Below are 14,904 nucleotides of genomic sequence, written 5' to 3'. Positions count from 1 at the left end.
ACTATAGTAAAGTTTTATTCTAGAGCATTTATTTCCATGCTTCTTCTTTTACTTGGTTTTATACTAGGGCTGTTTTGTTAATAGCCACTTACCTTGTTTAAATGGAAAAAATTACCATCAAGGTATTTGAATCTAAAAAGGCCAAGTCTATACTTAGTGCTCAACTCACGGAAAGAAGTATAGCAAGTGACTGTTACAACTGTTATATTTTAGCAATAAGAGCTGTTGAATAGCAAGTGGAATGGTGCGTGCAATGCTGTTGTCTGATGCAGGGGTCTTAGAAAAGATTCCTTGATGTTCAGGAATGATTTACCTTTGGTAAGTCCATGCAAACTGTGTCCAGTCACCTCCTTCTCCTGAACATGCCCAGAAATATGTTTGAGGAGGACTCACTCCCTGATTTTGCCCTGGACCAAAGTGAGGCGTTGTGTTGTATTCCACAACTCAAGGGTTTGGATACGGAGTAAAAGCTGGAGACTTTATAGAGCCAGAGGTTGCTTGATGGATGGACAAGCACAAGCCAGGCTGTGTTAAACTCTGAGAATTGCTGATCTGTGGCTCTCTGGTCAGAGACTTGTGTTTGGAGAGAAGCAGCGTTGTTGTGTTTTCTGAATGAGAGAAAATAGCATGTGCATGAATGAGCCTTCTCACAAAGGGAACTTGAATTCAAAAGTAATTACAGACTCTCATTTCCCATCAGTAAACAGAGGGAAGGGAGGGTCCGATGTGTGTTATTCTTCTGCTCTCCAGTCTCCTCATCTCAAAAGAGAGAATTTCCTCCTCTGATTGTAATGTGAGAATTCTGCTTCCACTGGGGTTGCTGCTGAAGACTGGGAAGGAAAATGGGATTTTACCATGAGACGCATAAGAAGCAGCTGAGACCCTGTCCTTTACTAAAAGTGCCTTGCTGTTTGGGGGAATTTGGCAGTACTCTTGCAATAATAATCTTTTTACTAAAGTTATGCTGGTTCAGTAGGTACACAGGCAATATTTATATGTAGCTGCACAAACAAGTGAATGTATGAGCATTGCATCTCTTTGAGGTGAAGAAGTGTTATTCCTTTTCTGCCTGTTCAGAGCTGAGATACAATGAATAAGTCACCTACCAGAGGTTATGAGAACGGTTAGTGGCCTGGAAAGTAAAGTACAGATCTGTTTGGCTATATAGTATATTTTATAGTACATCTCACAATCTGTGTTTTGTGGATTTTTTTTTTCTCCTCCAAGATGCACCAAGCTATCAAATAGTTACTTACTAAATTTAAAACTACATATTATGTAAAATATAGTAACTGGAACTGGGATTTTTCATGCCAGTTTGGGCTCCAGACGTTGTCTAGAACGGCTGGATTTTTGTATAAGAAAATCCTGATTGGGAGAAATTGTACAAGGGGTAACTCAATAGTGTTTGTAAGGAATTACAGAAAAAACAAATGTCGGAAAAAGATGCGTTTTTGCTACAGGAAATTTCACTTTTAGAACTAACACAAGGTAGAGTGAAAAACAGAGAGTTGGAATCTGGCTGTTTGTGATAGTCCTGCAACCTTACGAGCAGTCTGTGTGGGTGAACAAGGCACTTCTGAAGAAATTCAGACATAAGAATGGAGCGTACAAAAGGTGGGAGCAGGGGCAGGTGACCCAGAAGGAATTTAGAGAGACAATCATGCAGGAATGGGGTTAGGAAAGCCAAAGCCCACCTGGAGTTGAATCTAGAAAGGATGTGAAGGCCAACAAGAAGGTCTTCTACAGGTACGTCGGCAGAGAAAAGAAGACTGGGGCAAACCTGTGCCTGCTGCTGAGGCAGAGGACCTGGTGCTAAAGAATGTGGAGAAGGCCAAGATAAGAAGCAATATACCTAATAATTCAATAAGCTAAGGCACACCTATTCCCTGACAGCTTGGTCTTTACTAGTAGGACCAGCCTTCTGCCAGTTCTAGTGAAACACTTAATGAAATGGTGAGAAATCACAGCCAGGCTCTTGTGAAGGAGAATAAAGTGTGAAAACCAAAGAATACCCATTAGCTGATTTGCCCCAGGTCGCACATAAAATCTGCAGTCAGACTGGGAATAGATTTCCACTCTGTGGCACTCTCTACCACTCTGCTTTCTCTACATAACTTTGGTGATAATCAAAAGGATTTTTCACTATCTGTAATACATTAGCTATTCTAAGTATCTGTTGCTGTGAACTGCTTTTTTTTGCCTTGTTGCATTATTTCAGTAGTAATTTAACCATCGTTACTCAAATGAGATTCCCAGCCTTCTCACTTAAAGATTAATTTCATGGTAGTGGGAAATATAGTACTATTTGTCTCTCCAGGCCCAAAAAGCTGTATAGGTAAGCGAGAGATCCTTGCTTTTGAGTTGTTATGGAATGAAAGGTTTTATTAGTGTGATTGTTCTAAAAGTAGAATATTAAGCTAAGACTGTTAGTGGAAAAATACTAGAAAATGTAATTCAAAACATGATTAATGCGTATCCAGGATTTTATTTGCCATCCAGTAAAACAAAATTGGGGCCAATATAAACTTACAATGGAGTGCAGCCACTGAATTAGATTAAACCGTGTAATCTCTGTATCTGCAGCAATCAGAAAAACTATAAAAATTCAAGAATGCTTGGATATTCAGTTAATAAACTTCTCTATAATTGTAAACATATCAGGAATCTGAGTATCACAGGGCTACAGCGTCTGTGAAATTGGTGTCCATTTGTTTCTATAGACTTGAGTATTGAGTAAGATAAAAACTGCAATGATGGATCACTTTCTAACAATAACTGGTAGTTTAGTGAAGAAAGTGAATGGATGGGATGGTATTTTTACGTTTTTCATCTGTTCAAATAAGTGAATAAATATGAAGATTCTAAGAACTTGCTCTTTTTAAGCACGTTTGTGTGATATTGTGATTTCCTGAAATTGTTTACAATCTGAAGGTTTGGGAGTAGGTGATGCTTGTAGGTCTCTTCCAATTGAACTGTTATTCTCTTCTCTTCTCTTCTCTTCTCTTCTCTTCTCTTCTCTTCTCTTCTCTTCTCTTCTCTTCTCTTCTCTTCTCTTCTCTTCTCTTCTCTTCTCTTCTCTTCTCTTCTCTTCTCTTCTCTTCTCTTCTCTTCTCTTCTCTTCTCTTCTTCTCTTCTCTTCTCTTCTCTTCTCTTCTCTTCTCTTCTCTTCTCTTCTCTTCTCTTCTCTTCTCTTCTCTTCTCTTCTCTTCTCTTCTCCTTCCCTTCCCTTCCCTTCCCTTCCCTTCCCTTCCCTTCCCTTCCCTTCCCTTCCCTTCCCTTCCCTTCCCTTCCTTCCCTTCCCTTCCCTTCCCTTCCCTTCCCTTCCCGTCCCTTCCTTCCCGTCCCTTCCCTTCCCGTCCCTTCCCTTCCCTTCCCTTCCCTTCCCTTCCCTTCCCTTCCCTTCCCTTCCCTTCCCTTCCCTTCCCTTCCCTTCCCTTCCCTTCCCTTCCCTTCCCTTCCCTTCCCTTCCCTTCCCTTCCCTTCCTTCCCTTCCCTTCCCTTCCCTTCCCGTCCCGTCCCGTCCCGTCCCGTCCCGTCCCGTCCCGTCCCGTCCCATGCCGTCCCATGCCGTCCCATGCCGTCCCATGCCGTCCTATCCTATCCTTTCCTATTTCTATTCCATTACACTCTACTCTACTCTACTCTACTCTACTCTACTCTACTCTACTCTACTCTACTCTACAACTATTCCTGGCCTTGTGTGAATTCTGTTGTTAAAAGCTTTTTCTCATTCCTAACTTGATTGGTGAAAGGCAGAGGTGTGGAAAAAGCCAGCCAGAGGGAAATGAGTTGTTCCCCAGTTTTCCCTGGAGAGTCGCAAGCTTGAAGTTGCTCTGCGTAGGCTCTCTTGTGCCCAGGGTAGCTCCTGCAACGTCTGACAGCATCACTGGAATTTGTTTAAACATTCTCGGAGGGGCAAAAATTAGAACTGGAAGAAGTAAAACACAGAAGGTTTGTTATGACAAGTTTAACTTATAATTTGTTTTCAAGAAAGGATTACTTAAAAGTTTGTAGTGGTGTTTAATATATTTTTGTTATATGCTGATTTTGTAATTTCCTTAAGTAACCGATCAATTGTAATTTTCATATCAATGCTGGATAGAACTAGAGGAACAGTTTTGTCTTCTCTGTGGAAATGTAATGGCATTTTTTTTTTACATTTTGCCGTGTGAGGCAGCAAAATTATTTGGTTTGGACCTATACTACACATACTTTAGAGACTAGGAAGTGTGCTGAGTGCTCTTCTTATTTAGTTGAGACCAAGACCTAAGGAAGTCTGGTAAAGAAAAAAATCTTGCCGGCTGAATGCTTTGACTGTTTATCATGGGGTTTGTTTTTTTCTTTTTTTTTTCTTTCTTCCTTTCTTTCTTCTGTTTCAAAATCAGTTAGGCTTAGTTGTTTTAAATCTCTTCTCAAAGCATGTGTAGTTTAAAAAGAAGACCTACTGAAGCTCTAAATGGAGGCTGTAAAATGCTAAGTTGGCAGAGTTGTACAATACAGGCCAAGACCCTTAAGTCTTTGGTACCAAGTCACAGTCCTGTGAAGTGTTTTATCCTTTTTCAGTGTATTACAGCTGTTTCATGCCCTGATTAATGAGAACACAGAGTGAGAACATAGGATCATAGAATGGTTTGGGTTGGAATGGACCTTAAAGATCATCTAGTTCCACACCCCCTGCCATGGGCAGGGACACCTTCCACTAGATCAGGTTGCTCAAAGTCCCATCCAATCTGGCCTTGAACATTTCCAGGGATGGGGCATCCACAGCTTCTCTGGGCAGCCTGTTCCATCAGTCTTGTATCAAGTTTATATCACTATCCTATTCATTTTTGGTATGTGTTATAACCTCTATTTTTAAATCAATCTGCTAATTGGACTTCACCTTACCACCAAGATATTTTTGTTATGGCAACGTCTCTGCAGTTTCATATTTGCTGCATGTTTTACTACACTGCCATATATTCCATGTAGAGGAAGCAGTAATTATTTTAACATCAGTAATGTAAAATCTGTTTCCTCAGCACAGGCTGGAAGGGAACATAGGGAAGAACAAGGCTGAGGAAAAAATGCACTGCATAAGCCATATAATTGCATTTATTTGTATTACAGTTTCATTTAGGCTAGAGTTCATCCATACAAAGGACCCCAAAATTATGCTATATCAGAATAACTTTGGAAGAACATACTGTTTTATTACTACACAAAAATGATGATGTTTAACCACAGGTTAGTGTTGTGGTAGGGAGTGGGGGCAGTGTGGCTGACTTTCATTCTGAGATTTTGGAAGCTGTTTTCTCATAGCTAGCTAGACATTTTTCTTTTAATGAGTTAAAGAGAACTGTCATCACCAATGACAGACTGAGCATATGCAGCTTGCTACTGATGGTGATTTCTCTGTCACTAATGGTACTTGTAACGTGGAGGATGTGCTAGCAGCAGCAGTCTGGGGCAAACACGGTGCTTTATGTACCCCACAATATATCATGTTACACTGAATGTGTTACACTAAGCGATCGCTTCTTGATGGTACTTGTTTTTATTAAGACTTTATTGAAATTAAAGCAGTGTTACACAGTCAACAAGATGATCCTGCTTTTCAAATTTATTTTGACCATTTTTAGCTGTATAAATTCATAGGTTTAACGTAGTTCTTGGTTTGCTTTTAATTTTCAGATGTCAGGCTCCCTTCACTATGATCAGGAATATTCAATAAAAATGTAACCTGGCACTGAGCAGCTGATGAAATTTTTATTCTTGATAGATAAAAATCTATTTTTATTTTGATGTAAGTAATGAAAAATCCCTCAGCGTAAGTGACAGTAATGGAAGCTGCTATACAGAGATTGTCAAGAAAATCACAAACTTGGAATTCCCAGGTCACAATTTTAATCAAAACCAGGAGGTTGGTCGTCAGATTTTTTTAATAATAAAAGGAGTTTTCAGTCTACTGAACACATGGAATATTATGAGGGGCTCTGAGTTAATATGAGCTGTGAGACTTTACCTTGTAATGTAATGAAGGGTCTGTCTGCCTAAAGCCATACCCCTGCAGCTGGTGAATATGTATCAAACTTTCCACAATACTTAAAAGTGGAGGGTTGGTTTTATTTCGGTACTACACTGCATAAAGTTACATGAATAGGAAGAGTCACAGGAGGGCGTTAGACAATATCAAATACTATAGTCTTTTTAAATTTTTTTTTTCTTTAATGGCCCAGTCTGTCGACAATCCAAACATTAATTATTTTGGTAAATGAAGGCCTAGATCCATTTAAAACCACAAACATCAGACTTTAGAGCAAAAGTGGTACTGTCAATGTAGCAGGAAAAATCCACCCTATGATTTATATTTTTTTTCGCTGATTCAGACAATAATCCATCCTCAGCAGTGGAACAGGAAAGGCTGCTCAGGAGCAGGACATGAGCTTGGCTGCCCTTCAGTGCTCCAGTATTTCTCCACGGCGTATTGAAAAGGGCCACATACAGAGGTGGTTGTTCTTCAGTTGTCTAATCCTTTTTTTGTACTCGCTGACACTGTCTGCCTCTCCAGTCTCTCATGACAGCCAACCTTCATAAAGTCACTACCTGCTGTGTAAAGATGTGCTGCTTTATAGCTTTGTTGAGCTAATCTCAATATAGCTTCATCACATGCCTCCTTGTTCAGATATTGTGGGATTTGGTGGAAAAATAGTTCTGCATTCACCATATTCTGCTTTAATAAACTTTGATCTTATTATCCCCTCGATCTTCTGCTCTTCAAACTGCAGAGTTCCAGCCTTTTTAGTCTCTTTTTAAGGCAGCTGCTCTGTACTCTGAATCATTTGAGTCGTCCTTCTCTGTGCCTTCTCTTAATCCTGTTTCTTGAGTTGAAGAGACCAGAACTTTCTGCTGCACCAGTGTTTTATATAGTAGCAAAATGACATCCTCTGCCTTGGTTTTGCTACTTTTCTTGGTGACAGCCAGAGTTTTTTGGCTTTTTTGGCCGTGGTTGAGCACAGAGAACTGTGAACTGTGACTCCCACATCTCTTCTCTGTTCAAAGTTGATCTGAGAATGTTAGTGAGGTTTAGATGTTTTCCCCAAAGCAGAGCATCTTACCTGGGCTGAAGCTCGTCTTCCGCCTCTTTGAGCTCCTGTTCAGTTTTATAACATCCTTTGAGTTCCTTGCCATTGGCATAGAATTTGACTCCTTGAAAGAGCTTAGTATCTTCAGCAAATATGAAGATTTCATTGTGTAATCCTTCTTTTGAGTCACTGAATTTGAATGAAACTGATTCCTTGGGAACCCTGCTGCTATGACTTTTTCATCCAGAAGAGAGAGTGCCTGTTAAGGCCTACTTGCTCTTCCTATCCCTCAAGCAACTTCCAGTCCACAGAAAGCAACTTTTTTCCAATTCCATTCTATCTTAATTTCTTCAGTGGTTTTCGGTGGGAAGCCTTGTCAAACACTTTCTGAAAATCCAAATCCACTGGATGTTCATTTATCCTCATGCTTTGTCTCCAGGCCCTGAACTCCCTGCAGGTAGCAAGGCAGAACTTTCCTTTGGAAAAGCTCTGTTGACTTTTTCCCACTGGATGTGTATGGGGTCAGCAATCTTATTCCTTTATGTGGACTCTGCTGTCTCACCAGGATTGAAAGTTAGTGTCAGTGGTCCTTTCAGGACCTTCAGGGCCCTGAAGTCAGTGCCATCAGGTCCACATGACAGTGATTCGGCCAGTCTAGTACTTCCTGTATATCTTCATAGCTTCATGTATAGCTTCACATTGATGTAGCTGTTCTGATGTTAGGAAGACCATGTTGTGTGAGATACCATCTCATCATCCTCACTGGAAAAGAGAGGTGTCAAGAATTTTATGAGCTGCTTTGCTGTGATCTTCTCATCCTTGAGTATCTTTTTCATACCTCTGTTGAAAAATGATCCTACCAAACCCCTAGCAGTCTTTCATCTTTGAAGGTGTTTAAAGAACATTTTAGTCTCAGCATGAGCATCCATTGCAAGGTATCTTAAATTGCTTCTTCACCCTCTTAATTTCCTGTTTACATTTGACGTGCCCTGTTTTATGGGCTTTCGTGATCCCATTTTCATTCTCGTCACTTTCAGAAATTTCCTGGTGTTCTTCACTCACTTTCCTGACACATTTTGAGCAACACATCCATTTCTATACCTGAAAAGGAGTAGAGGGGAGAGTTTTATCAATAATCATTCAATGTTTTAGTTTGCCATTGCCAATAATGGCAATGGCAAAGCGTCTGTAGGCACTTTCCTAGATTCAGAATATTTTCTCCTTTCTTTTGATCTTTTTAGTAGCAGCAGAAGTAAAAAAATTGACTTCTGTGCAAATGTGGGACTTTATGAACTGACTGAATTAGAAGTAAGGCAGTGGGGTTGGTTGTCTTTGAAATTAAAACTGTTAGTTTTGAATTTTCAGGTGTTATATACTGAATATTTTAAAATCTGATATAAAAGAAGATGCCTCTCACTTTTTAGTTATCAAAATAGCTACATATCCCTTTTATTTTTGTCATGTAGATTATGGTGATGTAGAGTTGTATTCAACATTCTTGGATAATTTAACACATACGTACACCTTCTTAATTTATGAAACGTGTTTGTGATTTTTATAATTAGATTTCTTCAGGAAAATATACCACTCTGGAGCACCGTGATGTTGTGATTATAATATTATGAATAATTTTCCTAGTTGTTAATGGCTAAAGTAGTGAAGATTGTTAGGGATGCTATACTAGTGATTCTATAATAGTGATTCTATTCTATTCTATTCTATTCTATTCTATTCTATTCTATTCTATTCTATTCTATTCTATTCTATTCTATTCTATTCTATTCTATTCTATTCTATTCTATTCTATTCTATTCTATTCTATTCTATTCTATTCTCATTATAGTCACGTACTTCCAGAGGGTTGTTGTATTACTAGGTGATACAAGATGCTGTATGGGGAAGTCAGAGTTTTTGGCAAGCAGATGAGAGGTGTTTCTGTAAGTGTGAGAAGCAGCATGCGATTGTGGGATGTGCACTTTTTGTTTCTCTGAAATTACAGTAGGAAAGTAGTTAATATAACTGGCAGTGATTATTGCTTATGCTTGAGATTTAATGTCCAGCTGAGATTAATTAGGAGAAGGTTTCTCAGAACAGCAAGATCTTGGAGCACTGTCTTAACTGCTGTTGGGAAAGGAAAAGGTACTGGTTGCTTTCTTAAGGTGCAGTTATAGCCTGAACAATGTTTTTAAAAAACTTCCTGTGACCTGGTTGTAGTCAGTAATGTGGACCCAAACTCAACTGGAGAGGTCCCTTCCAATCTCAAATTACTATAAGTGCTGCGACTTGTGTGTAGACTCAGGAAAAGCATTATTAGCAGATTATCTAATGACTCAGTTGGCAGCTGGAAGTTTTCTGCATATTTTAAAGGCTAAATGAAGTTAATTAAGGATGCTGGACTGAAGCTTCATGCTCAATTTTGATGTCTGCAGCCATGGAGTTGCCTATTTAAGATGCTGAAACCTCAGCCCAGTATATCTATGGGTGGTAAAATGTAAACTTCAGATGTATACTTCATGAAGTGATTACATTTCTTGGGGGAATGTTTACTAACCTAGTCTGTTTCTAAGCTTTTGATACAAAAATACATTCCATAGAGCCTGCATGGTTATTTGCTGCCAACTTTAGGGAGTTAGTGTTAAGGGACTGACTTCCAAGATAGATTTAGTTTTGAATTTATTGGTTTGATTTTAGGGGTACTGGTGTTTTAAGGAGTGAGCAGAAATAGGGGGAAATGGCTTACATAGGCATGAAAATGACATGAAAGACTTAATTTCTTCTTTAGTGGGTAATAGCTCAAGGTTTGGGGAGATTTATGTTCTTCGAACAGATTTTAAAATCCCTGAAAATATTCAGTATAAGTTATGTTCTGAGATTCCTAGTACATAGAGTACATTTTAGGGAATGTTGATTCCCTTCCACTCTGGAAATTTTTCCAATAAGTCATTGCCCATCATGTATGTGGAATAAGTACTGTCTCCTTGGAACTGATTTTCTCTGCTCTTACGTCTTCTGACCCTTGATAACACACAAGTCATTTACTCCCATTCTGTATATGAGCTCCTGAAATCTCAAGAGAGTGCTGTGAAACAGAAATGCCGCCTGACTACTGCAACGAGTTTTGAATAAGTGCATGCATTTACTAACTGATTAAATCTATTTATGGCATGTAAAACTAGCTTTTCTTAGGGTCTGGTCAGAAAATTACAAGTAATAGTAAAATGGTATGTGCTGAACAGCACCTTTCCACTGGGAAGTGCTACCCCCTTAGCTAGAGCAGGGGTGCTGATCAAATCACAGAATGTCAGGGATTGGAAGGGACCCTGAAAGATCATCCAGTCCAATCCGCCCGCCAGAGCAGGAACACCCAGGAAGGCGTCCAGGCAGGTTTTGAATGTCTCCAGAGAAGGAGATTCCACAAACCCCCTGGGCAGCCTGTTCCAGTGCTCTGGCACCCTCACTGAGAAGAAGTTTCTTCTCATATTTAAGTGGAACCTCCTGTGTTCCAGTTTGAACCCATTGCCCCTTGTCCTGTCATTGGTTGTCACTGAGAAGAGCCTGGCTCCATCCTCGTGACACTCACCCTTTATATATTTATAAACATTAATAAGGTCACCCCTCAGTCTCCTCCAAGCTAAAGAGACCCAGCTCCCTCAGCATTTCCTCATAAGGGAGATGCTCCACTCCCTTAATCATCTTGGTTGCCCTGCGCTGGACTCTCTCCAGCAGTTCCCTGTCCTTCTGGAACTGAGGGGCCCAGAACTGGACACAATATTCCAGGTGCGGTCTCACCAGGGCAGAGTAGATGGGAAGGAGAACCTCTCTCGACCTACTAACCACCCCCCTTCTAATACACCCCAGGATGCCATTGGCCTTCCTGGCCACAAGGGCACAGTGCTGGCACATCCTGCTGTCCACCAGGACCCGCAGGTCCCTTTCCCTTACGCTGCTGTCGAACAGGTCGTTCCCCAACTTATACTGGAACCTGGGGTTGTTCCTGCCCAGATGCAAAACTCCACACTTGCCTTATGCACTGCTCTGGGTTGTCAGCATGTGAAGGGAAATGAGATAGCTCCAAACTTTCAGCTGTGATGTTTCCTCTGAGCTGGCTGCTTTTCTGAGAACACTAATTCAATCACTTTGTGAGCGTTGCACCATATTCTTAGTCTGTGACGTTACGAGTATCTCAGTGAAGGGTGAGATGTGCATATGTAACAGCCATGTTTCTAATTTCAGGGGAGCGGTAGGAACATTGTAGTGCTTTCTGCTTTTTCTGTATTTTTATTACTTTCATTAAACTTAAGGACATCTGATAACAGAAGATTATATTTATGAGCTTTAGGTCAGGTCTTGGTTAAGCCAAGACCTAAATGTCTAGCGTAACTTCAAATGTTTATATCACATTGTCTAGAAATTGTGTTACATGTTTTGCATCTCGTTATTACACTACAAATTGTAAATATTCTGGAATACTAGAGACCATTTTGGAATATAATATCCAAATGTTCTTGCTTTTTTCTCATACCCTTCGTGTGCTTCAAAGCTGAAGAAAATGAATTTTGAGATTCATACAATTAGTATGCTATGTCATGTCGTTTCATATGATTAAGTGGAGAATTTCTGTAATGGGTTGGATGAATCCCACACATGCTGGCACAAGCAGCATACACGTTTAAAATATACTAATTTGTGTCTTACTCATTTCAAGAAATGGTCTTTATGTAGGCAGGGTTCAGTCTGCAGTGGAAAGGTTTGGATCAGCAAATCGTTTTTTGACTAAAAATATTTGCCTGGTAAAAATATCCGTAGCTGGTACTTTTCTCACACTTTCCGTATAATAATTATTCTTATTTTTAAGCTGATTTCATGCTGAAGGCTTCAATTCTGCAGCGCATTTGTAGTTGTGCATGACTTGCATCATACTGGATCATTCCCTCAGCTTCAAAGGCATAATTCATGTGCTTGAATCAGACACGCATTTAAGTACCTTTTTGAATTAGTGCCTATGTGGAAATTGTTTTTCTCCCCAACATAATTAGATTCTGGACTGGAAATGACCTTGTGTAGATGGGTTTTAGATTTTTCTTTTCTGAATTGTGCCGCCATCAGTTGTTGCTTACTGTAATATTTGTGGGTTTGCAGCTGTCCAAACAATCGCATTATTTTGTGTTCATCTTCACAACAGTTATATGCCTCTCGACTGCCTTTTCATTTTAGTTGTAAAATTAGCATTTTGCCAACACTGTAATTGATTAAAAACTAGCAATGCAAATTCTAGTTGTCCAGAGAATGTCTCAATTTAATGCAAATAGAAACCAATGTAAATTCATGGTTACATGAGGTGTAACATCAATTATTAAAAACATAATGTTCATCTCTATGTGTAGCTATTTAGATGTGTATTTACTTTGTCTTCTGTATTTTAATATTTTTCAGACAAGTATAAAAGAAGGATTACTACTGAAGCAAACCAGTTCTTTTCAGAGGTGGAAAAAACGTTATTTCAAACTTCGAGGACGTACTCTTTACTATGCTAAGGATTCAAAGGTAATTCTATGCTTATAGCGTCCAACACCATATGCTTGTAACGTCAATTTTGTTTAGATTTTTAAGTGCAATAATTATAAAGTAACAATTTATTAGTGATTGTCTTGTTTAAAAACTACTGTATATAAAATATAGTATGTTAGATTAACTTTAACTAAGGAGGACTAGTGCTTTCCCTATTTTTTAGTGAAGTTTATCACAATTACTTTAACCTTTTGGACTATTCAGACAAATAATAAATTAGTCTTAAGGAGTTGCATGTGGCTTGTAGTTTTGCTGTTGTTTTGTTTTTGTTTGTTTGTTTGTTTATTTGTTTTCAGGGTGGCTCTCAGGCAGTCAAATCTAACATAAAAAAACCCCAGTAAAAGTAGATAATGCTCGGCTGTCCCTCAGTCCCTCAGACTGGATTCCATTAAAACTCTTCCAGTCTGATACCCGTATTGCTGTTAAAGGGATGGAAATGGTTATGTGAAACCAAGACAGGAAGATTTTCTGCCGAAACTGATTTAGAAGGGAAGAAGCTGTCTTCTGACAAGTGAAATTTTTTGGTGGGAAAATTGGGGGTGTGCAGAGGGGAATACTTGTCTTCTTGCTGAAAGGCATTTCCTCCCACCCCCTTGGGACAGGGACTGGGAGCATTTTGGCTTGTTGGGCTGGCTCAGATTGTGCTGTTTCACAGCCGTGGGCATTGCTTCTCTTTACCCCGTGGAGTTGCAGCAACTCCTGGGAGCTGTAGGTGAATTGCTTCAGGTCCCCTGTCAACTTCTATAGCCTAATCTTCTCAACAAAACTAGTACTAAGGCATAGAGACCTCTCTTTCTAGGGCTATATGACCAAAATTGTATGGTATGTGGTAGTGTGACTGCGATGAATCAGGGAAAATGTCGCCTCTACAGGGAGTGCAGCACTGAAGTACCTCTGTTGTCACACTTCTCTGCACATGGTGCTACCCTGAGCAGTTTATATAAAGACTCAATAAATGGCAGATGAGAGCTCTTGGAATGGCAATGTCATCTGTGCCATGAAGATGAGAAAAGGAGGTGTAATATGTAGGCGGTTGTACAAATGCTTTGTAGCGTTGAATCCAGAAATGCTGAAACTCCCCCAGCATCCATTCTCCTTCCCATGGCATGGAAGAGGAAGAACATGCTATGGCTATAAAAAAGTGGACGCGTTTTTGTTGGTCTTCCCTTCTGTGCTTCAAGACCCAACGTGAGTTTAACAGAACCTAATTAATCCTTTGCCAGAGGCTGGGGTGTTTAAAGAAGACATATATTACTCTTACTGGAACATCAAACGAAGGAGTAGAAGGGATCTTTTCAGGCCCTTGAGCTCCATTTTCTTGTATGGATGCCGTATCACAGATTCCCCTTCATGAATGTAAAGTTCCATCCCCAAACTAGTTAATTCATTTGTAGGCAGTTAATCCATTTGTGTCCAGTTCTGGGCTCCCCAGGTTAAGAAGGACAAAGAACTACTGGAGGGAGTCCAGTGGCGGGCTACGAAGGTGATGACTGGTCTGGAACATCTTTTTTTTAGACTGAGAGCTGGGTCTGTTCAGCCTGGAGAAGAGAAGGCTGAGTGGGCATCTCATCAATGGTTATAAATATCTCAAGGGTGAGTGTCAAGAGGATGGGACCAGACTCTTTTCAGCGGCACCCAACAATAGGATGAGGGGCAACGGGCACAGACTGAAGCACAGGAGCTTCTATATAAACATGAAGAGAAACTTCTTTACTGTGAGGGTGCCAGAGCACTGGAACAGACTGTCCAGAGAGGTTGTGGAGTCTCCTTCTTCGGAGACGCTCAAAACCTGCCTGCACGCATTCCTGTGTCAACCTCTTTTCTGTGATATAACAATTATGCTACAAAGCAGACCTGCATCTATTAAAAAAAAAAAGCAACAACATCAGAAGAGATTTTAAAGATATATATAACTTCGGAGCCACCTTTGTACACTCTCATGTACCATTTAGGTAGAAAATAGGACTGTGTTTAGGGGTGTAATAGGAGGTTCTATCACATTGTTGTTTTCTATTTTTTCACTACTTTTTTTTTCTGTTTTTCTTTTCCAATTGGAATGGACACAAGGAAATGAAAGCACAGACTGTAAGCATACCTGAAAGTGGACTCAGACTATATTTAATGTTTTTGTGTTCTTTTCCATTCACAGTCACTAATATTTGATGAAGTTGACCTGTCAGATGCCAGTGTAGCTGAATCGAGCACAAAAAATGTCAACAACAGCTTCACGGTATGGAACCATTATAATACTGATCTTGAAAGCTTTAGA

The 14,904-nt window shown here is 39.8% G+C and overlaps 1 protein-coding gene across 4 annotated transcripts in view; it reads left to right on the top strand.

Moving 5' to 3' along the window:
• The window catches only part of DGKH (diacylglycerol kinase eta), a 172,492-nt gene that overhangs the window by 75,982 nt on the left and 81,606 nt on the right, over window positions 1–14,904 (top strand). For 3 of the 4 annotated variants that reach the window (XM_065054598.1, XM_065054606.1, XM_065054613.1), the window contains 2 exons: window positions 12,501–12,611; window positions 14,785–14,865. In XM_065054598.1, coding sequence (XP_064910670.1) covers window positions 12,501–12,611; window positions 14,785–14,865 — 192 coding nt within the window. Of the gene's footprint in view, window positions 1–12,500; window positions 12,612–14,778; window positions 14,866–14,904 lie in introns of those variants that run through there. The other variant, XM_021286773.2, reaches the window with a different exon arrangement.

Source organism: Columba livia, chromosome 1, assembly GCF_036013475.1.
Source record: "Columba livia isolate bColLiv1 breed racing homer chromosome 1, bColLiv1.pat.W.v2, whole genome shotgun sequence".
Classification (NCBI taxonomy): domain Eukaryota; kingdom Metazoa; phylum Chordata; class Aves; order Columbiformes; family Columbidae; genus Columba; species Columba livia.
Note: the sequence above shows the minus strand (reverse complement) of the source record. Positions and strands in the feature narration are given on the sequence as shown.